The sequence below is a fragment of the Cydia fagiglandana genome, chromosome 13 (assembly GCF_963556715.1).
Source record: "Cydia fagiglandana chromosome 13, ilCydFagi1.1, whole genome shotgun sequence".
Classification (NCBI taxonomy): domain Eukaryota; kingdom Metazoa; phylum Arthropoda; class Insecta; order Lepidoptera; family Tortricidae; genus Cydia; species Cydia fagiglandana.
This window is the reverse complement of record NC_085944.1, coordinates 12,160,742-12,185,296: the sequence shown is the minus strand read 5'-3', so window position 1 is coordinate 12,185,296 and position 24,555 is coordinate 12,160,742. Positions and strand designations below refer to the sequence as shown.

At 40.6% G+C, this 24,555-nt stretch overlaps 2 protein-coding genes across 2 annotated transcripts; one reads left to right on the top strand and one right to left on the bottom strand.

The window, feature by feature from the left end:
* Positions 1-139: 139 nt before the first annotated feature.
* Positions 140-24,362, bottom strand: LOC134670292 (CTD nuclear envelope phosphatase 1 homolog). Its single transcript, XM_063528037.1, has 8 exons — positions 24,080-24,362; positions 23,930-23,996; positions 21,104-21,294; positions 19,168-19,280; positions 12,916-13,031; positions 12,371-12,521; positions 9,340-11,769; positions 140-3,055 (listed from the first exon to the last, which is right to left on the bottom strand). The coding sequence occupies exons 1-6, from the start codon at positions 24,176-24,178 to the stop codon at positions 12,376-12,378; spliced, it is 732 nt and encodes a 243-aa protein (XP_063384107.1). The 5' UTR covers positions 24,179-24,362; the 3' UTR covers positions 140-3,055; positions 9,340-11,769; positions 12,371-12,375.
* Positions 3,798-6,675, top strand: LOC134669809 (uncharacterized). The gene is made up of 4 exons (XM_063527430.1): positions 3,798-4,227; positions 4,313-4,375; positions 6,175-6,271; positions 6,387-6,675. The coding sequence occupies exons 1-4, from the start codon at positions 4,130-4,132 to the stop codon at positions 6,558-6,560; spliced, it is 432 nt and encodes a 143-aa protein (XP_063383500.1). The 5' UTR covers positions 3,798-4,129; the 3' UTR covers positions 6,561-6,675.
* Positions 24,363-24,555: the final 193 nt, after the last annotated feature.

The following is a 24,555-nucleotide window of genomic DNA, read 5'->3' as shown; positions in this document are numbered from 1 at the left end:
CCACGCAGTCACGTCAGAATTTCATAGAAGTTTGACGTTTAAAATGACACTTGCACTGCGTGGGCTATCAAAATCGCTGCAGACTTTTTACGGTCTAACTCTATTTCATTTATATTTTATTTGAAAAATAAAACAAAAAAACATTCAAAAATTAACATTTAATTCTTTGAACAGTGCTTCGCTTCATCATCCATTTATTTTACAATGCATAGTAAACAAAATCAGGTAATAATCACTTTAGTCACCAAAACTCTCCCAGATGAGTTTTTTTAACCTTTTGACCAATAAGTATGCATTATGAAACGTGAAATATTTTTACGGACCGCGTTTTTATTTAACGTTACTGATGCAACCAAAACGTAGCAACGTTTCATTTAGTACATGGACACTGCAGCCTAAGGACGCTTGCAATTAGGTACATACACGTTGCAGAACCATTAAATTGAGAGACACTGGCGGTTAAAACATATATTATAGTACCGTTATGCATTTTATATTAAAAGTTGGCGTTAACGCCTTACACCTACACTACACTATTTACATACAAATAATGAAAAAAAGTGTAAGTAACCGCCAGTTAATAAAATCTTATAACAATATATACATGGAAATATACCTACCTATTAAATAACGTATAGGTATGAACGCGACAATTATATATTTGAAAGTATACGTGTGCCCATTTTATGACATATAGGAGGCAAATAATCAGACAAATCGCCTGATGGTAAGCAATTACCGTCGCCCATGGACACCTGCAGCACCAGAGGGGTTGCAAGTGCGTTGCCGGAAATTAAGAAGAGGAGTACGCTCTTTTCTTCTCACTACTTTTTGATTATCCTTTTGTAAACCTTATTGTAATACGGTTTGCATCACACTCGCCCAGTAGATGTGGAATATCACGCAGGTTTAGCGGGAGTTATAGAAAAAGCGTTCTCCCTAGGGAGTTATGAAGTTTCTAGTGCCATAATTAACAGTTTTGTGTCTTTATACTTAATTTTTGTATCGCAAGTGTGATGAAAAACATTGTGTGTAACTCGGGGCGTAATAATATTGCAAACTCGAGTCTATAAATCGTTCCGGCAAGCCGTCGCGATTTAACTTACTCTCGTTTGCAATATTCAACTTACGCCCCATATTGCACAATGTACTATTACCAAATGACAATAATGAAGGACACAGATACCGTCCAGTGACATGTGCACTTATTATGTTTTTGTCGTAGCTCGGTCTCATATCAATACAATTATAAACGTAAAATTGCACTAAGATGACACATGCAATTAAATGAAGACATGTCGGTATATAGGTAGGTCGGTGTTAATTTTACGACTGCAATAAGCTTACATATAAACAGATTTCGGTGCCATTTTTTTAGTCCGTCTTATTTAAAGCTCAAAGTTTTTGGGTCGAGCCTTCCCGAGAGTTAAACAATTTTTGGATTAATTTATTTCTTGACTATAAAAAGAAACGCCTCAACATTTTGGGAATCCAGTTTTACTTTAATGATATAGTTGTTTTTCAGATAATCTCATGTCTCACTAAAATGTCTCATAGATATGCCAACACCCTTAATTGTTTCTACAGTATAAGGTCTTCTCGTAAGTGGTCTAACTCTTATTTTACTCATCTACGCGAAGGGTTACGTATACATGATTAGAGCCTACTAGTTTATGTACTTATTACAGTTCTAAAATGGCGTTTACGCTTTCATTCTAGACCTGTGTTCTTACGTGTATTCCACACCGCGGTGTATTACAAACTACAGGGCCGATTTTGACGATTCAACCAATGGAAATCTCACTTATCAATATCGGCTGATACAGGCTGAAAAAAATACCGGATTCGCATTAAATTATAAGTTTTTTTTTATTGTTATCATAGTAAAGCTTAATTGCATTGTTATATTTCTATTTGTATGATTTCTGTACAATAACTTTAATTCGGTTGGGCGTTTAATAACAACTAAAGTGATTATTTCATTATCCATACCTTATTATCAGAACTGAGCCTGCATACTTTGTACATGATTTAAGTAGCATAATACCCTATTGTCATAATCCTGTCTCACAACATGTGACCCGAGAATGTGCAGTTGAAATTATCTAGAACTAAAAATTCACTGGACTTATACAAACTTAATCATTTTAGTTTGCATCTTCTTGCTTGGATAGGAACGTTGATATTTAAATGGATTATTTTGTCAAAAGTTAACTCAGATAATTTCGACTGTTATACCGATGGATAATTATTTTAACAATTCATTAACATTCTAACCGCAAGTGATGATTTTTTGACAGTCTTTATTTTATACATAGGTAGTAGTGTGACTATTAAAACACAAAACAATAGTTATTTACGTTACAAGTGCGGAAAAGAGGAAATTCGAAACGAGTGGCGATAAATTAAAACACAACTGAACGGGTTGCTGGTCTGCCGACGCGAAACGCTTCACTCGTGATTTGGGACGTCGACTCAGACAGAAAGGGGAGGGTCCCCGCTCCGAGTCGTTCCTTGTGCAAAGGCTGTCCGTGGTGATCCAGCGTGGAAATGCTGCGAGCATCATGGGCACCTTTGCACCGGGAACGGCAGGGAGCGGTTTGTTTTCTTAAATTTATAGTTTTAATTTTTATTTGTAAGCCTTAGTTGTATGTTTTTTGTCATGTACTGAAGGGAGTGTTTTAAATCGACACTACTGGCGAATTACAGATTCGCACGTGTATCGTATAACGTTTTACAGTACATATGGCCCTTTAAACTTTTGACATACGCACGGAAAGTGCTCTTTCCCGCACTAGTGAGGGAAAGTAGGATCATATGTACTGTAGAATAAATTGATTTGTTCCCTATTTGTGATTTGTCTTTTACCAGCAAGCATGTAAATACGAGTGGGTCCAGGGCTCAGAGAACGGGACCGGTTACCAATAAAGGGGTATTGGATAAGGTATTTGATAGAATAGCTTTTACAAACCGTATCAGTTCGAAAACCACATGGTTAATTTACCCGAACAAAAGGGTAACCAAATCAATAGTCAATTTTAACCATATCAAAAAACTCATTAAGGCCGTTCCCTGAGCCAGAAATGTAAAAATACCCCAATTGTTATCCTATTTTTCTAAGAAACGTTGATATTTGTAGACGTGGGAAAAATATATATAATTCTTGATTATATTATCTTTCATAACACAGCTTTCGATACACGATTCATAACACTTCGCTCGATACAATTTATTCCCAAAGTAACCTCCAATTCGAATTTATACTCCAACTTTACTTGTTTCTTTACTATGTGACACTATGAAACAAAAAAAGGAGAAAAATCAATCATAACTATAACAATAATTTGACAGCTTTAGAAAAACGATAATTAGAGGCAATATTTTTAAAATAAATAAACATCAACTAATTCTATCGTAACAAAATATTGACTTCGGCCTGCATGCTCTATCTCCGTCCGTCTTTCGAAATGAGACAGTGATGGCTGAGCGCTCGTGCCAGACGGACCTGTACTACGTGTCCCCAAAACAAATATAAGATTTAGTTATAAAAACTGTTCTGTGTTGTGTGTCCTAGCACCTAGCTAGCTAGCTAGTTGTGGCTAGTGTGTGTTGTGTGTATACCGTGTGCACCAAAACCTATAATGGGTAACAAGCAACTCATTAAAAAGAAGACATCTCGAAAAAGACAACTCAGAAGATTACAACAAACAATGGAACAAACGTAAGTAAAAATGTATATTTATTACACAGTGAAATAAGTAATTATTACTTAATTTAATATATACTTGATCGTACTAATTAGTAATCCATATAACTTAAAACATTCTAAAATTTAATAATCGCTCCATCTACCGGTTAAACACTGTCATCAAGTCATCATCCAAATAGCTTAAAAGGATATTGCGATTCGCGACGTTTACACCACGCGGCACTAGCGCCACGGCAAAGCAGAAAACATTGCCGTCTATGTGTGCGTGTCCGTGAGTCGTAGTTACGCGGTTGCGGTGTAGTGGGCCTTCCTATAAATACGAGCACACAGTAATACATGTAACGCACACAATTACACGCATAAAGCGTTCTAGCAATCCATCCACCTATCGAGGGTTTGAACCTCAGCTCGTGATTTGTCATGCGTCTAAACTTTTTGCTTTTTTGTCTTTCTAGGAAAAGAAGAAAATTGGATAATTTCACAGCCGAAGATGATACTATATCTTTAGACTACATCGAGTGAGTATAATTATTTGACTTGTGCTTTTTAGCCCTACCTACGTAACACAATTCACTATATACTACAATTTATCTTTATTTACAGACTGCAAAATATGGAAATGGAATCTCCGATTTCATCAAAGTTGAAAGTCAGTCAAAATAACGAGTAAGTTCTAATTCTAATTGTGGCATTATCTATGAATTCTAATTGTGGCATTATCTATGAAAAGGGACCTTATTGTCTATGGCGCTTACGACGCACTGCGTCGCGCGGCGTGGTATTTATATCAGAGCATCGTTAATAATGGCGGAAGCGCCATCGACAATAAGGTCCCTTTTCATAGATAACGTCACATATGTAGGTACCTGTGTCGCGCGTAACTTCGTGCGTTGCGATAAATACCTACCTACTCACAGCGGCGGCGTACGAAAAGACCTTAGTTGGATACCTACTGTTTTCCTATCAGTGCAGATGCTTATATCTTTTTATGCTTTGAATTGATAGTCTCAATTATTTGGACATATTTTGTACTTATTTTCCTAGATGGCTATTAGTACTACCTACTTAGCAAATGTTCGCCGAAAACTAAATAAAATGTCGCCAATCAATAATATCGTACGAGATACATTGCCCTCATCAGTTATTTGATATTCTCCAAGAGGTACTTAATTTTAAAAAAACCGGCCAAGTGCAAGTTGGACTCGCACACGCAGGGTTCCGTACCATTACGCAAAGAACGGCAAAAATCACGTTTGTTGTATAACTATTTATTTTATTCTGTTTTTAGTATTTGTTGTTATAGCGGCGATTGAAATTCAATCATCTGTGAAAATTTCAACTGTCTAGCTACCACGGTTCATGAGATACAGCCTGATGACAGACGGACGGACGGACAGCGAAGTCTTAGTAATAGGGTCCCGTTTTTACCCTTTGGGTACGGAACCCTAAAAATGTACACTGATAAAATGTAATAGGGTTGCATGAGTAAGTCCCGGAAATTAAAATCCCGGGATTTACCGATTGTCCGTACTTTCGTTATTCTTTTACGTTTTTTTTTAATGAACTGATAGTTATTTTTTAATACAGTTGCTCAAAAAGTGCTACTTTACGTAGCTGTTTAGCGTGCGGAAAGTTGGTTATCTCAAACTAGTGCTTTTTACTTTTCCAATTTTTTTAAATTTATACTTGTTCCAATTCACGACTACTTATTGATGAGTGTTAATATTAGTTTCCTTTAAACGTCGTAATCAGCATAAAAACCTACCGTTAATGTAAGAATACGAAAAATATTACATATTTCATATTTAATTACTTACCTCTTTATCATTATAACACGTTTATTTTTTAATATTCAATATTGAAAATTCCGTTCTTAATAAGTTGACTGAATGGAACGGAATAGCTGCCAAACGCCCATAGATATAATATACTTAAAAACGACGTCTAACCGAGCTGTCACTGTTACCACTTTTGTTTAGTGTACGATTAACAATGTTTTTCTTATTTTTTCGCAACTGTATTAAAAAACGTCGTTCGATACACGTGCGGAAATGTCATTCTTCACTCGTCCCGAGTCTTGCCCAAATGTACTATTATATTATACTACCCTACACAATAGTAAATGATTTACTTTTCTTGAGCGTGTTGACCGATTTTTTATTGCGCGAGAGACACCTCCAAAGTGGTAAAATGTGTCCCCCCCCCCTTAACTTCTAAAATAAGAGAATGATAAAACAAAAAAAAAAATATGATGTACATTACCAATATTACCATGCAAACTTCCACCGAAAATTATAGTTGCGTATTACCTATTCTCACATGTATCGTACAACGTTTTACAGTACATATAGCCCTTTAAATATTTGACATACATACGTAATGTGTGTGTGCATTATCGCACTAGTGCGGTAAAGTCCATATGTGCTGTAAAACATCATACATTTATTTAATTTTGGTTTTGACAGTGAGGCGACCAGCTCAAACATTTTGAACCCACGCATTGCACAGGTGGATGACACTTATCGGGTTCCTAGTCTATTAGAGGAAGAAGATACCCATGAGGTAGGTGATTATGATATATGTATACATTTTTCACCTTATTATAAATCTTTGACGTCGACTGTACATGATGTGACAAATTGTAAATGCTAACACTTACAATATATTTTATTTTCAGTTACAAATATCGTTCGATTTGGAAGAAGAGCTTCCTGACAAAACCGTCGGTCGAAGAATTGTTGCAATTAGTAATTTTTTTACAAAATTACAATCGATTTGCAATCATGGACCCTTAGGATGCGGTATTCAAGAAATGCAGTTGGTTGGAGAAGTAAAACATGGGCATAATTGAACTTGGCTCTCATTTCACATTTATGTTTTTGTTGGGAAATCATTACTTTTGTACAAAAAGTAAGAAATTACTAGTGTTAATCATAAAAGCAGTTGTGCTGAAACGAGACCCTCGCTAACGCGCGGTCAACTGTCAAAAAATTTCAGTTTTCAATATTTTCTTTTTTTATACGCCTTTTAGTCTACCTTCATGCCAAATATCAAGTTTCTAGGTTATCTAAAAGTGGGTTAGGTTTTTGGTAAGTCTTAGGTACTTAATTAATCGAATAATTATGAATATATGATTTTTTACATCAAATTATCAATAATTTTCAGTTTTCAGATTTTTTCCTCTATACGAGTATACTCCTAATGGTCTACCTGCCAAATATCAAGAAGGTTAGGTTTTTGATCCATAAGTCTAAATTAATAGGGATGATGACACATGTTGAATTTTACAACAAAATCTAGTAAAATACATAGCAAATGAGCAATTTATCACAATATTGTGGATATTAAAAAAATATATGGAAATAATACAAAAGTACAACGCCTGAAAGTTTCAACATTAAAGTTCTTTTCAACTTCCAAAAACTACAAAAATAAGGATACCATTCGATTCCTCACATTTTATCCAATAAAAAATTGTATGGAAACTATATACATAAACGCAATATTTCACAGCCAAAATCGCAATTTTCTTGTTTTGTTCATACTTCAAGATGGACTCTCTGTGACCTTGACGTTTTGTTCGGGGCGTTTCGCGAGTGAAGTACGACTGTCGGACTTTGACTATCATTTCTAACTTTTGTATTCCTTTAATGCAATGGATACCATATAGACTTTTGATCCTAAAGACATACCTGATCGATTGATACCATAAATGAAAATTAGTCATCTAGCCTATTATCGATATATGTGTTTTTCTTCATCAAATTATCAATAATTTTCAGTTTTTAGATTGTTCCCTTTATAAACTCCTAATAGTCTACCTTGGTGTCAAATTTCAAGTTTCTAGGTCAGCTGGAAGTGGGTTAGGTTTTTGATCTATTAGTCAGTCAGTCACAAAAATGCCGGTTTTTAAACGTTAATTTATGAATAAATGTGCAAAATTGCATGTGAGTAGGTAAAATTGATTTCAAGTTGTGAAGTGGTTTGTTTAACCCTCGTGCCTTGAAACCCTTGCAAAGCTCAAGATTCCATTTTCGGTATTGAGAAGGACCAATATCGAAATATCCGGATCCCGGGATTTATTATTCGTTGATAGGTTGAAACTTGGTTAGGGCATGCAATATCGGATCATTCTCAATCCCGGGATTGATTTCCGATATTGCATGTCAATCCCGGGATTTCAATATTAATACCGGTATTTTGATATTAATTCGGATTTTTGCGATATACGAGAAAAAAAGCTAATATATTTGACAATAGAGTAGATCCGAGTACCTATTTGATATAATTTCAATTTGAGACCTCTACACGTTCCTGAGAAAAAAGTTCCTCTTGAGTGATTCGACGAACCTATGGAACTCTGTAAAATGAATAAATTTGATTTACAGTCATATGGTGCTATTTTACAGCACTAGTGCGATAATTAGCAATTACGTGACTATGTCGAAAATTCAAGGGGCCATATGTATGTAGGTACTGTAAAACGTTGTACGATACATATGCGAATAGGTAATTCGCAACTCGTGTCGATTCAAAACGCCACTCGTTTCGAATTTCCTATTTGCCGCACTTGTAAACGTAATGTAGGTAAGGTTTACTCGGGTAATTCCGAATGTCGAAAACTGTCGGATAGTTCCGAAAAGAGACTTTTATTATGATGGAATTAAGGGTGATTTTCATCTGAATTTCGGAATTATCCGACATTCGGTATTACCCGAATACACCTTACTATTACAATATGGTGCTGCTTTACCGCATTAGTGCGATAATTAGCACATTACGTAACTATGTCGAAAATTTAAAGGGCCATATTATGTACTGTAAAACGTTGTACGATACATGTGCGAATTACCTATTTTTCGCACTTGTATCGGTATGCCCTAACTTTTTAGGGTTCCGTACCCAAAGGGTAAAACGGGACCCTATTACTAAGACTTCGCTGTCCGTCCGTCCGTCCGTCTGTCACCAGGCTGTATCTCACGAACCGTGATAGCTAGACAGTTGAAATTTTCACAGATGATGTATTTCTGTTGCCGCTATAACAACAAATACTAAAAACAGAATAAAATAAAGATTTAAATGGGGCTCCCATACAACAAACGTGATTTTTGACCAAAGTTAAGCAATGTCGGGAGTGGTCAGTACTTGGATGGGTGACCGTTTTTTTGCTTTTTTTTTGTTTTTTTTTTTTGCATTATGGTACGGAACCCTTCGTGCGCGAGTCCGACTCGCACCTGCCCGGTTTTTTTTAATAAATATCGATGATATACCTGCACAGTATACCTAATAAATAATGATATTATAGAAAACTTGCAGTCATTAATTTGTTTAAATATAAACTGTATTTACCCTTATAATTAAATATTATTGAAATAAGAGTTGACTTCATTAAAATGAATATTTAATTTACACTATGTTTCATTTATTTTTCCATTTTAACTTTTAACGCCATCTATGAGATGCAGCATGCTTTTTCAGTATTAAGTAATACGTTTTACAAATCAGTGTCCTGTTAGTTCATTTCAAGTCGCTACTTCTTGCGTGGCGCTGTTGTATCGTCATTGTATCTAGGGGCGGGACGGGTGGCGTGAGGGGAGCCTCGATTGTAGATTTCATTTGGGTACGGGAACGGCCTTAACAGGGAAACTACCAAGCGTTTTAGAACGATCAAGTTAGTTTTAAACTCTGGCCAACACAATGATAGGATAACCATTTCATAGGGTTACCCTATCGAAAAGATTAATCAAATGAAGGGGTTTTCCGGTCCCCGAGTGAAACGAAGATTATGATTTATGTGACGGCGAATGCGATTAGGTAAACTAACAGATTTGGGAAAAAACAATTATTAGTGAGATAAGATCAAACTATTGATAAAGTTATGGTCTGCTGTTAAAATATTCATCGGTAGGTACACAATCTCGGCGCGACACAAAATGAAGTTCTCGTCATAGTGATTTGCCAATTAAAAAACACTAATCTACCTCACAATATTTTTAAAGTCATCAAAATTCGGTTTCGAAAGTTTGTACAAAACGAAAATTAATTTCGATTAAAAACTATTATAAAAAAAAATGAGAGATCATTTTTTAAACATACCGAAGTGAACAAACCACTGAAACCGTTTACATTATACTATTTACAGTTTTCTCGAATGGAAGGTTGATATTTTAAAAACATTATTCCCCAGAAAATAATATTTAATGACTAGTCGTTTCAGTCGACCGCGCTCCTATCAATATTTTGCTATTTAAAACTATTTCCTTCGAAATTATACATATCCCATTCTAATTCACATTTATTATTAATAAAATATATATTTACGATTGGGAAAACAACTAAAGTTTTCTTTTTAGATTTCATTAGTTAACCTGAAGTAATATTATATGTGACGGTCCATGACTAAAGGTCTTTATGCTCCACGGGCATAAGGACACTTTGGGCATGGAACGTCACATATAGACAAATCATTTTCTAAAGTTTATTAATAATTGAATTGGAAAATAATGTTTTTAAAATACACAATACATTATATTTGAGCAGAGCACCTCACGTTAGGTTAAAAACAGTTTCTGACGTTTTAACCTTTTTACCGTAGTCGCTGAGAGTGGTGTATCTTCTGTAGCGTTATTTAATCTGTGTATTAGGGTGAGTGGATGTGACACGACAAAAAGGTTATTACATATTTAACGTCACAGAAATTGGCGTATAAAATTGCAAATATTAAACATTTTAAATCGAGTAATTGCTATTACAAATCGATGATTAATCTGAGTGAGGTGCTTGACTATAAAAAAAACTAGCGATCATAAGTTAAGGTGGGTTACTCTGATAGTTATTTCAGGTTTCTAAAACTGGGTTTCTCACTCTTTCACATCAATATAGAGCGAGACACATACTTAACAAATAATAATATTTCATACAAATATTGTCTAATTTCTAGTAATTAAGTAGACTATGACACATTTAAATAGTAACTCGAATCTTATTACGAAAGAAAAGAGGTAAAATCTAAATGTGTCGTAATTGTGTTCGTACTGTTTCGTACTAACGAAATTATTTTCCACTTCAATGTCTTGATCCAATGTCATTACATCTCACTCTCTTACTAAGTAAAATGTGATACGTAAATACACATTAAACTAAGAAATTGGACAGGTGGAATACAACCCTTACCTATATTCGTTACCGTGGATGGTAATTATTAGGTTGCGCGCACAAGGTGTCCGCAGAAATCGCGAAGCGTCTGGTTGACGTAATTGGTGACCGAAGTGTTGACGGCTACCTCGCACAACGCATCAGCATTGCGATACAGCGAGGAAATGCCGCCAGCATACTTGGTACAATGCCTCAGGGGCCTATTTTAAATTTAATCTAGTTATTAATTTTGTTTAGTAGTACCACTGTATATATCTTGTATGTAAATAAATTATTAGGTAAGATCTGCCAATAGTCACTATAGTGTATTTACTTGTAAGGTAACAAAATAAAGTAAAAAGGTTTTGTTGTAAATATAGGAATACTACAAAATCTCAAATATGCAATTTAAGCCCTTTCGCATAGGGATAAGCATGAGAAATACATTGCCTATTTGCGATATAGATTTTTTTTGTAATGTCAATCAATATTTACTAAAATTAAGGATTACAATAGAAAGCAATTTTTAAATAATTACAACATACAGCCAGTAGATGGCGTTTACTGTGGTGAAGCAATGTCAGAAAGAAATATTCGCTATTTCACTCAATACGATTTTTTTAATCATAAGAAGTTGCTATTAACAATTGAGAAGTAATATAACATAAAAACAATATTTGTATGAAACTCTCGTATTAATCGCTTGTATCCTAACATTATTAGATATACGAATATACATAATGTATAAGCGTTCACTTTTCAAGTACGAAAAACACAAAAAAACTTAAACAAACGTATTGAACTACATTTAAATCTATATGTATATTTGAATAAGCGGCGAACGGCGTATCTTTTAACGAGTGAAATAATAAATAGTTCCGGGCCAGACCGTGCGAGGCCCATTTTGTACAAAAGCCGATTCACCTCTGTAAAGAACAAAAAAACATGTATTAGAATTGTATTAGTTGATTTCGTGACATTAGTTTTATCAACAGTTTCACGTGTAATTTAATATTTTCGTAATGCATGCATTAATTTCATGAAAGCAATTCAATTACGTGCCTTGCGGGGATTTTGGGTGAAATCAGTGTCACGGTTATGCAACAAATTTCGTAGAGTAAATGCGACTTTAAAAGTGTCGCGAAAGTGCCTGCGCTGTGCGGACGTGTAGTTTCGATGCTGATGGCGCCACTACGACACGTATCGAAACTACTTTCGTGAAACTGATTTCAACATGCATGGCACTAATTTCGTAATGTAAATCCCGCTTTAGGGTCACGTATCAGCGGTACTCACGCACGCTTTTCGACCCAGCGAACATTCGATCCAGCGACAGTCGAATCAACGAACATTCGACAGCAGGATACTCCGAGAGTATTCCGTTATGTGTCCGAAACTATGATATACACTCACCGGCAGCAGGTTGAGCAGCGCCGAGTCCAGCGGGTCCGAGAACCACGATTGTATTGGTATCGCTGTCACTGTCAACTATATGCTAGACTAGTGTCACGTATCGGCAGTACTCACGCACGCTACCACAGCCGGTGCAGGTGCAGGTTGCGCGACAGCACGGAGCGCACGTCGTGCGTGAAGCGCAGCGCGTCCAGCACCGGCAGCAGGTTGAGCAGCGCCGAGTCCAGCGGGTCCGAGAACCACGATTTTATTGGTATCGCGTTGTCTGCAAATATGTTTAGCTCTATAAGAGTCTTGTTGTTAAGTAGTTAACTAAGAGACCCTACTAGCATCTTTTGAGTTTGAGCAGTGGGGTTTCTCCATACATATTCATATTTCTGTGAGTTTATCATTAGAATTATCCATCAACACACAAAAATTATGTATCGAGTTACAATTAAAAATTTTGGCTAAAAACGCCACGACCGATGTACCGATTAGAAAAAAAAAGTTGTCAATGAAAAATTTTATCCTCTAGCCGCCCAGGGGCCTATAAAAAGGTCTACCGTTCCATTCTAGTTTGAACAGTTATTTAAAAATAAAAATTGCATTTGTCTTTGCAAGTTTTGACGCGTGGGCGGCTAGAGGTCTTTGTTAATAAAGTAAGAACAGATCCTAACCTGGAAAGTCCCGGTAGGCCCCGGGCGAGTTGTCCAATATGAACACCCTGTTCAGGTCGTCGCATATCGACGACAGATTCTTGGTGTAGGAGCCGTGCTCGGCTGTGCAATGTTGTCTGGAAAAATATAGTACATTGTGCAACGTGGGGGGTAAGTGAAATATTGGAGACGAGGGTTTGTATTCCCGACAGGCGCAGGCTGGAGGCAATTAAAGACCCGAGTTTGCGATTTTCTTACCCCCTGAGTTACACACTATGTTATTCATCACACTTGCGAAGAAAAAACTAAATTTTAGGTGATATAATTCTCATATACGGCGACATTTCAAACATTCGTCTGCCTTATTGTCATTTTTGATAGGTTGGGCATGGGTTAGACATCGATGGCACATATCTATCCGGCATTCATCCACGACTGAAAATCGTGTAAAAATATTTTAAACTGCTATTATGTGTTCCGTACTCCACATCGAAGATCTTCTTTGTTTCATTGAGAGAGTAACGCGATCGTTGACCGATCGATGCCGCTAGCGTCTATGCAGTCGCTCCGCTCCACGCCGTGACGTAGTTCCGCTTCCCGTCCCTGCCAAGCATTGCTCGCTTCCCGCTAATCACCGCCGCCATGTCATTGTTTCGTCGACCGTCTTGACCGATGGTCCGCAAATATTTTTTGCGTATATTTTTGCAGCATGGTGCTTTAACATTTCCGATCCAAAGCTCGGTCGATTAAATAGTGAGATATGGCAGAGATCGCCACTATTAGTCTCTCGATTCGGTCTCGCGATCGAAGTCATCGAACGGTGCTTTTCGATTCTACCCACTTTTTTCTTGCTAAATTAATTTTCACATTCCATGCTGCTAAAATCGTTACCGTTAACTCGCATTTTCGAGATCGAAGTAGGAAGTGCGGCAGTGGTTTTTGTTAACAAGTGGTAACAAGTCGCTTCGCATCGGAGAGGGAACGCGCGGTCATCGTGCCTGCGGCGGCGGGGGCGGCGCCCGGGCGGCGCGGAGGCGGACAGCCTGCGCGCGTCGCTGTCGGGTGCCGCGCTTCGCTGATAAGGAGGTTTGGATTGTCTCGAACCATCCGGTGAGCCAGTTTAAGATATTCTAATTTTATTGGCGTTCAGAAGTTACTTCGACACTAAAGGACGGTTCTCAGGCAGTAGCCTGGGAGTACCTCGTGTTGTTAGTTGCGGCGCGACCGGGGCGCGGGCCCGGCGCCCGCCCGGGCCCCGGCCGCCGCCCCCGCCCGCGCGCGCCGCACCGGCGCCACGTCTTTCTTCTGCTGTCGTCCAAGGTGACTCCGAGACACCGCGACGCTGCGGGCCACGGTGGACGCCTCCAGTCCGCAGGACTCGGAGAGACGTCACACGCCCGCTCCTGTTGCTGCAGTCGCGGTGCGGACGCCTCCAGTCCGCGGGACTCCGAGAGATGTCACACGTCCGCTCCTGTTACTGCAGTCGCGGTGCGGACGCCTCCAGTCCGCGGAACTCCGAGAGACGTCACACGCCCGCTCCTATTGCTGCAGTTGCGGTGCGGATGCTTCCAGTCCAGCGGGACTCCGAGAGACGTTACACACCCGCTCCTGTTGCTCGCCCGCTTCTGTTGCTGCAGTCGAGGTGAGGACGCTTCCTGTCCGCGAGGCTCCTCGAGACGTCACACGCCCGCTCCTGTGGCTGCGGGCGCATCGCGGGTGGATCGCGCCAAGGTGAAGGCGGACCGCTTCTGCGTCCCGACTGCTCGAGCGGATGGAAGGTAACTTACGTGTAAGCAGTGGAAATGCTACGAGTACAGCGACGATCGCCGCGTTGGTTGCCGCCCGTCATGTCGTCGCTGGTAACCTACGCGCCGGTGGTGGCCACCACGTTGGCACCGCCGAGGGCAACAGCGTCGCCGTGATGATACGTGCAGCTACGAGCCTAGCCATCGGCGCCTCCCATGCCGGTAACGTCCGTCACGCGCACCGGCGGCTGTGGAGCTGGCCGCCACGACTGCGCCTCTCGCCTCACGCACCTGAGCCTGGCGACGGTGGCCGCCATGATGGCGCCGCCCGCTCGATGACGCAGCCTGCCCGACGACGCTGCCCGCCACGATGGCACCGCCCGCCTCAGGACGCACCAGTGCCCCCCGAGCTGGCCGCCACGATGGCGCCTCTCGCATCACGCATCGACGCGGCGGCGGCGGCTGCCACAATGGCGCTGCCCGCCACGATGATGCCGCCCGCCACGATGGCACCACCACCTGCGCACTGGCGCCTCTCGAGCTGGCCGCCACGATGGCGCCTCTCGCCTCACACCAGTGCCTCCCGAGCCAGACGGCGACCGCCTCATGCACCGGTGCCCCCCGAGCTGGCCGCCACGATGGCGCCTCTCGCCTCACGCACCGGCGCCTCCCGAGCCGGTGGCGGCGGCCGCCACGATGGAGCCGCCCGCCTCACGCGACAGTGCCTCTAGAGCGGGCCGCCACGATGGGTCCTCGCCTCACGCACCAGCGCCTCCCGAACCAGTGGCGGCCGCCATGAGCCGCCCGGCCTCAGGCACCGGTGCCCCCCCGAGCCGGCCGCCACGATGGCGCCCCTAGCTTCACGCACCGGCGCCTCCCGAGCGGCGGTGGTTGCCACAATCACGCCGATGCTGTCCACCGATGCTGCAACTACGACGATGTCGTCCCTTGCTCGCTGGGCGCCACAGTATCAGTTTTGTCCTGTCCACATGGTTCCATTGAGGTACGCAGGCGCCTATAGCTATGGTGCGACAGCACGAACAGACCGCTAAGCTCTTGGTTTCGGTTAAAGAATCCTCCGCCCACGGCAGACAAGGTCGTAAAGAGCCCGAGCGAGAGAGCGGCTCGACTGCCCGGAGTTGAAAGCGGTAAGATATGTCGATACTCGGAGGAAAATACGTCGTGTTCCCGGGCTTCATAAAGGTGCTGATCGACTTCGCTGTGTCGCTTCGAAGTTCCTACGACTTCTCGAGGCCATGGAGTGGTCCAACCGGAGAACAGCTAGCGACAAGGCCCTGTGCGACCGCTCGAAACCGAGGTGAAAGGCATCGAAAAGGTCTGCAGACTTCACATAATTATCTCTGCTTGCTCGCGCTCTCCAGCTTAAGTTCCGTCTTACAAAGACGAACTCGTGCGAAAAGCCCATAATAAACAAAATGGGACAAATAAACCCGCTGCGCCTGAACAAGCTTGAGTTTCCGGTGCTAAGAGAAAGGGGCCAGGAGGACTCCAGCAGTTTCCATCTGTCTGTATTCGACTTATCGAAACAGTTTTGTTACGCAAAGCGCCAAAATCGATTTTAGTCTTGATTTCATCAGTTCGATTTCCTTAAAAGCATGCTACTAACTCGATGCCCTATACTAACTCGATATAGGGTGTCTCTTCGGATAAAGCGAATTAGACCATCACGCTCCTAGACATCACGTGGGACACGCGGCACAACACCCCGATTGAAAGTTTTCTTTTTCGCGACATACAGGCCTGCCTTGCTGCAGAGTTTCTCGCAGAAATGAGACTCAATGCCTTCTGTTCAGTCTCAAATTCGCAAACTTTAGTTCATGGAGGAAGGTGAAGCCTTCGCAGTCCCCAGCAACACGGAGCTGCCGAAAGCCTCGCACCACTTTCTTCCTCATCTTATGCAAACAGTCCGTTACAATCTCCAATATTGGTAGACAATGTACGAGGTAAGGCCCTTTCAGCGAAGAGTAACCGTTAACGGGCCGCATCTGCAGCGCTGACGGCAGAAGTGTAAACATACAACCGCACCGGTACAGTATACATAAAACGACGGCGACACTACATCCCTTCCGTTACTACGGCTGTCGCAAAAACTGCTGATGCCAGCAGATCGTCTACAAGTCGCGCTGGTTGCTTGCTACTTGCCAGGTCGGTACAACCCCCGAGGGCGACGGTTTTTCAAGAAGTCACTGCGCGCCCGAGTGGCAGCTGCGCCCAGAAGCCGCCGAGACTATCTTCGCCTGACAGGCGCCTTGTTGGCCGGCCTCCGCTTTCGAGAGCCCTCTGTGCCACGGTATTTCTTAACAGACTCATCGAACTGCTACCACGACGTTTGGCAGCTGCCTGTGATACGACTTGGCATGGATGTCTCCACCTCCCAGCCTAGTCTGTCTACTGTGACGGCGTGATAAGGAGAGTCTTAAAGCAGCTGTGGTAAGCTTGCAATTTACTGGCGGTCCTAGTGAACACAACGTCAGACCGCCCTCCCTTACGAGTCAACGACCTTAAGAATGAGGCGTAGCTCCTGTCAGATAGGACGCTCCAACACCGAGCTGGCGGGATCAGGAGTGACGTCCGCTACTGGCGTGACTGGCGCATGCATACAACATGCCAAGGTCTAACGCTACGTAGCGAACGAAACTCTACTGTCACTGTCTCACTAATATGGAAGAACCGGATATTCCCGATTCCGGTACTGTGTTTGTATAGAAAACCAGTAACGGGAGCCCCTAGATCGTCCCCTTGTCTAGGCTGCATGTACGGCCACAATGTAAAAATGGTCTTTATGGTGCATCAAAAATAAGATCAACTGCCAGGTACCTCTATCCATTGAAGTAGCGAGCTATCTCAGACGTCTATTTCTATTGTCCATGTTAGCATTCAGAACGATACTCGTTCATAAGCCTCTCACAAGTGCTGTATATGAACTACTATCGGACACTATGCCTTCTTCCAACGCCACTAATAGCGAGACCAGCGCCTCCCAAACCACCAGCTTGGGACGCGAGAAATCTACTTGCCCTAATTTAAATAGCCCTACAACGTTAGGTACGTTAGAAGAAGTACGATAGAAGAGCTGCCGCACTTTTGCTGTTAGCATCAGGCCGCAGGGTCAATGACCTTACTATACTACACTGTAGCCCGGGCAATTACATAGATAACTTTAACGCTATTATTTTGTGTCCGAAATTCGGCTCTAAACCAGATAACGTGTCTTACCGACTGGACTCTTAGAAGCTCCGGAATAAAGTATAGACCCAGTATAAGTAGGTAGTCTGGGTACGTCACCTTGCGAGAATTACACAAAATGTTAGGGGACACTTCGCTTATTTCTTTCAGCCACAGTCTCATCCAAGCCGGCCTCGCCTACGATTGCTTTCGATCCAGGATGTACTTAATAACTAAATTGGCTGGAAAGCTATTCACTTAGCGATATTTTCGCTTATGTTAATTGGGAACATGACTCGCCGAGATTCTGCGGATCGGATGCGATTTCGAATGAGAATTATCTTAAACCAGTTTAACGTCAGATTCGAACCTGAGATTACAATTTCAATTCTCAATTTCCTGTAATTCATATTATAACGAGTCACTGATTTCATGGGTTGCATTATGGTGTATATATATGTATATTTATTCTTTCTCTGAGTTCTATGACAGTAGGTGTAGCCCTAACGCTTGCGCGCCCGCTAACTCGCCACCAGGAGATAATAAACAGGTCTCAATGAAGATCTTCGATGTGGAGTACGGAACACATAATATACAAATTTTACCTTCCAATAAAATTGGTATTATGTTTCCTTCCACATCGAAGATCTGAGTAATGCCTTCCTGGCAGGCTAGTAGGCTACTTTTATGCCGACGGTACTTCTCCTCAACAATGACATGGCGGCGGTGATTAGCGGGAAGCGAGCAATGCTTGGCAGGGACGGGAAGCGGAACTACGTCACGGCGTGGAGCGGAGCGACTGCATAGACGCTAGCGGCATCGATCGGTCAACGATCGCGTTACTCTCTCAATGAAACAAAGAAGATCTTCGATGTGGAAGGAAACATAATACCAATTTTATTGGAAGGTAAAATTTGTATATTAAATTAATCAAATTAAGAGCCAATAGGAGTGGTCATTTATCCATACAAACGTACTCGACTGTTTCCTCCGTGGGTTTTGATGCTTAAGCAATGATTTTTTCAACACAGATAAATATTGTCAATAGCTGTGTCGAACCATTTTCCTTCTTTTTGTTTTTTAAGGCGTCCTTCAAAAATGGCCAAAACGACCGCGTAGTATTCAAAACTGATATCAATTAGCCAAAAAAGCAAAACGGTCCGACACAGATAATTTCATAATCATTTAGATTTCCAAGTTTGGTTAGGATTGGTTAAGTTTTGGAGGAGGAAACACGCAGCAACAGCGCAAACAGCGAGACGGGTATATTTACCTAAAATATTTAAAACTCAGCTCCTGTTTCGTCTTAAATATTTTTAAAAGTATTGAATAATTGATCTACCTATAAAACCGGCGGCGCAGTATACCGCGCCCGTTGTCCAGCTTATCGGCGACCGCCGCGCCGTATATCTCCATCGAGGCCGTGAAAACCACCAGCTCGTACCACTGCGACACCTGGCAACAAGGAACGCAAGGTAACCAGGAATCGATGTAATATACACATGAGAGAAACGAGAAAAGCCGTTCTAGTCGAGCAAGTCTATCAATTCAATAAAACTGATTAAAATAGAAATAGGATTTCATTTCTCAGAGAGTAAGTTAGTCAATATTTTTATTATGTGGAAAGGTTAGAAAGTTCTTGTGGAAGAGCAAGAGCTCGAACCGTCTCCGTTTCAGCTAAGCATTATTTCGTATTTCGTATACCGCTGTTCTCCTCTAATTACATGTCACGTTACTTAACCGATTCTAGTAAAAAATTGTGTGGGTTCGATTATTAAATACATTGGAATTTATTTGTAGATCCTGTCTTTGGAATTTTTCTGAGTGGCGGGGCGGACCTACTACCTATACTGCAAAATGTAATTCAAGCCAAGACCAAAAAAAGTAAGACAATGTTGCCACTGCAATAATTTGTTTGTAAAATAGTAAATGCCTTTTGATGAATAATTACGCTAAGATAATTTATTTATCAGTAATTTTACTCCTGCAATAAAAAAAGTACTTTTATTTAGTTATTTTTACATAACTACAAGACGCGTTATTAAAAAAGTGGCAACATTTCTTACTTTTTTTTGGTCTTGAATTACGTTTTACAGTTTATCTATAGGGGTTCGCGTGGTCCACAGCTCACAGAGCAACTAAATAATCTCTACCAATAAACATCACCCAGTCATTTTTATTTCATCGTGTCGTGCTATTTTGCAGCCCTCGTGCAAAAATGTATATTTATTAACATATTCTCATAAACACGCCACATGTGACAAGCATGTGCCAAGTGTTCACACCTCGAGTTATGTCGTTAATTTAATTTATTGTATACACTTGTTTCATTCATCAACGTAAACCTAGGGAATGGAACATTTCAAAATAAGGATACCTAAATGTCCTAAATGTGTATGGACCACAGAAAACCGTATTTATACCGTTCATAAACCGCATACGTATCATCATTTATAAAGCACCTATAGGTTACGCACACCACCTATAGGTTACGCACGCAATATGCTCATAATCGTAGTTAAACATATCATTGTAGCAAACATTTTAACAAATGATCCTGTCTTTCTGCATATATTAGGAAAGGTTTATTTTTGCAACCATAAATAATATGAAACCGTACACGAAGATTGAACCAAAGAACTTTCCTTTCGTAGATGCATTCAAAGCAAATATAGCAAAAGTTTCTGTCCCATTTATCTATATGTTTTTGATTGAATAACATCGTGATTTAGCGTGTTGCTTCCAGCTCTCTCTTCCTTAGCATTTGCTTTAACTACTATTAAATTAATTCATTTTTATTTGTAATTTAAGATGTTATTCAAGAGCAATGAGAAAATTTGCATTGAAATGCCATAAAAAGTGACCAGTTTACATTGTTCTTGAGTGGCTTCACTCTCAGGATCCTCCGAGAATCCCAGCAGTTGATACTCTTTGAGCATGGCAATAAAAATTAACATGACTATGCACCATTATGTATGGTACACTCGCCGTAGTAGCAAGTATTCATAAGCTACTACAGCCAGTCAAACAACTATGTCAGTGTGTCAAAAAAGGCGAGAAATTCATATCGCACCTACATTTATTTTAATTTGCCCCTTTTTTCTACTGACGGAAATGGTTCGACAGACGATGATTCAGTTGCGTTTTGTTTTGCCACTATCATACAAAACACGGGTCTCAAAAGCCCGGCCCGCGACGCGTTCCAATCCAAGTTTCTGAGGCGCAATATGGCCCTCAGGTAAAAAAGTTTAGAGACCCCTGATATAAAAGACACTTACTATATCAAGAAAGTAGTCGACGTGCGGCCGCTTGTGCACAAAGAACCTGACAGGATGCTTGTCTATGGTGACCTTCAACACGAAGTCTGGCGGCGTTCCTGGCTTCACCGTTGGCCGCAGCATCGCGTCGTGGTGCGAATGGATTAGCGTCTCATCCAGGTCTAGGACCAGCATCTTTCTCTTTACTAGACCTGGAAATTGAAAAACTTGGTTAGGCAGTTATTAAAGAAATTAAAATAACCATATTTTGGGTTGGGGAGGATATAGAAAATTTGCCAACATGGCAGACTACAAGCAGGCAGTGTCAAACATGTAACCTCTCTTTTTGCGTCAGGGGTCTAAAATTACAAAAAGAACTACTACTTTTCCTCGAGGCCTATGGTAAAATTAAAAAAAAAATTGTGTGTCTAAACTTTTGGAACTCTGACAATGCAAAAGTGATGGACATAGAAATAAACTATGATATTTTTTTTTATAAATCCTGATGGACTAAAGAAACAACATTCATTGTAAAAAAAAATTACTTAATCTATTCTTAACAATGTTTGTATTGTGTAATTTAATATGTAACAATTGTCTTTAACAGTGTTACAGTATGTTGTGATGACAGTTCATATTACATGTTATTTCCTTTCATAATAAAAACAATTGATAAGAATTGTTTGCCCTCATTCACTTGAATACAAGTATTAACATGACAATATGGTTACTTTATGAGAGAGGAAACATGAAAAATAAAGTTATGAGTTTTCCTGTAAATGTATTTTCCCATTTCTTAGGCAGTGACCTATTCATACATATCGTCGGCCTAAGTCGCAAACCTTAATTAGTAATTGCGGCCTTGGACAACAATACTTATCCCCGGAGTTCCGAGGTTTATGAATAAGGCCGATGATATATTAAATAAAAGAAAAGCTTTTCTTCTTTTTAGGATTTATGAATATCTATGTTTGAACCCTACCATGTTCTTGATTCAGCAGCTGGCTTTTTAGGGTTCTGTACCCAAATGGTAAAAGTGGGACCGTATTACTAACACTCCACTGTCTGTCTGTGACCAGGCTGTATTTCATGAACTGTGATAGCTAGATAATTGAAAATTTCAGGGCAGATACAACTCGCACTTGACCGGTTTTTTCTTTTTATGATATAGAGGACTAACACACAGACAAATCCCCTGGCTTGCAAGTGCACTGCTGGTATTTAAGAAGGGATAGGGAAGGGGATATCCCTTTTGCATGGGTCGCTATCACAATACACTATAAGTATAACAATTACCGTATTAAGGCAATTAAGGCTTGGCCACACACAGAGCGCGACGCAGCGCCGCGTCCGCGCCGCGTGATGCCGACGCGAAGCCTGGTCAAACAGGGCGCGCGCCGATCGCGCCGGCCTCACGCTCTCAACACGCCCTCAAGGCGCGCGTGAACGCGGCGCGGCCGCGCGGGAACGCGGCGCACCGCTCGCTGCCTAACGTCCGATCCTACTGATGTGACCTTGCGCGACGCGGCGGGCCGCCGCGTTCGCTCGGCGCAGCGCTGCGCACGCGCCGCGCGGACGCAAGGGGCCGCGCGGCGCGGGGCGCGACAGAAGCGGGGCGTGATACCGGCGGGACGCGGTCTGTTTGACGTCGGTAACCTGTTAGCATGTGCCGCGGTCGCGCGGCGTGGACGCGGCGCGGACGCGGCGCTGCGTCGCGCTCTGTATGTGGCCAAGCCTTTAAACCATTTGTAATTGTTTTACTATTAAGCCCTAGCTTCCTGTTGATGGTTTATTGAGTAAACATAGTAAATCCAATTTCAAAAAGTTTAAAACTACAAGGTTCATTTTCGAATGACACATTTAGGCTCCTGGGACTTAAGGGTTCCACCAGTGTATTACTCAAAAATGCTTCTTTAACAATTCTGTAAATGCTAGAAGCCAATAATAGGGTATTTTCCTACTAGTCAAATCAGTTACTTTTTTAGAACTGTCAAAACGATTTGATAATATGGAATTTATATGAAACATTACATCGTGACGTCACGGTCAATTCACCTACTTTTTATACTTCTATCCGATTTATTAAATAAAACTTGTGTTTAAAAATTACTTTTATCTGTGTTTTTCTAATAATTATCTGGTGCTTTATTTCATGCATGGTGTAAGATAATTTATTTTAAATACAGTATAATACCCTATTGGTCATACAATGCTGGGGAGATCTTGGATTCCTAGCATTATCAGAAACTTTCTAACTGCCATGATAAAATATAGTGTATACTGTAGTGTTATCTTATCAATCAACTTTAGCAGTATTCTATATTTCAAAACTATATAGGAAGTATGTTATCATAAAGGTATCTTTGGTAGTGTTATCAGAAATCATGTTTGTTGATAGATCTATGTCAATATTGTGGTAAATATGTTTATGGTAGTAAGAGTAGTGACAGAAATATACTATTGACTTCATATTCATTTAATGGGTATGGAGAACCATCTAACAAGAATTTAATGGTGATATCTGCAACCAGATTAGGCATAAAAGATTTAGTCTAAACCTAATACTTGATCAAGTATGAGTCATGAAATATCATAATGCCCTGTTAGGAACAATATATTCTAATTAATTAATAATATTGTCAAGGAAGATTTCTGCAATAAAAATACTGATAATTATGAGAATGCAAGACTAAAAGAAAGTTTTAATAGCATAAACAGATAAAACGGTACTTTAATCCAAAATATATCTGAACTCTGATAGAACATGGATATGATAAGGATAAAGGGAAATCTAGTGTGATTTGCATTAACACGAGAGATAAAGTGTACAAAACAGATAATACTTACTCAGCCTATGTCTAGATACTGGGGACAGTGGGTACACCTCATACTTGACAGATTGGTATTGAGCCAACTGAAACCAAACCACGTGAACGTACAGACGTCTGCGCAAATACAATAAAACACAATATAACAATCACTTAAATTTATAATTACCGCTCGGTATTGCTTCTTAAACATATAACAAACACAACTCCATACTTTCGAAGCAAGGAGCATAAACGCGCGAAGGCCCATTTGCAATTGTTTCAGCATTTGAATTGTTTACGAAAGGATCAATACTAAATAATCAGGTGTAGTTTTAAACAATGAAGTACACGACGGGATCATTGACGGCGTAATTCAAAACAAATCTTATTGAATCAAGTGCCGAAAACATCTAACCCGCCATGACATAATCGACCCAATTCCCGCACCACAAGCAACATAGAACGATTTTCGTCCTTTCAAATTTTGTCTGTGACTTATGAATGCGTTCAAGTTTCTAGGATTTTGGTTAAACTCAATACATTTCAATTATTAAATTGATACTAATTAAATAAGATGTTTTGAATTAAATACAAACAAACTATTATAGTAAAATTTTGACCATACGTCGCAAAAGGACCTTTTGCTTATGTTTTGCTTACCTC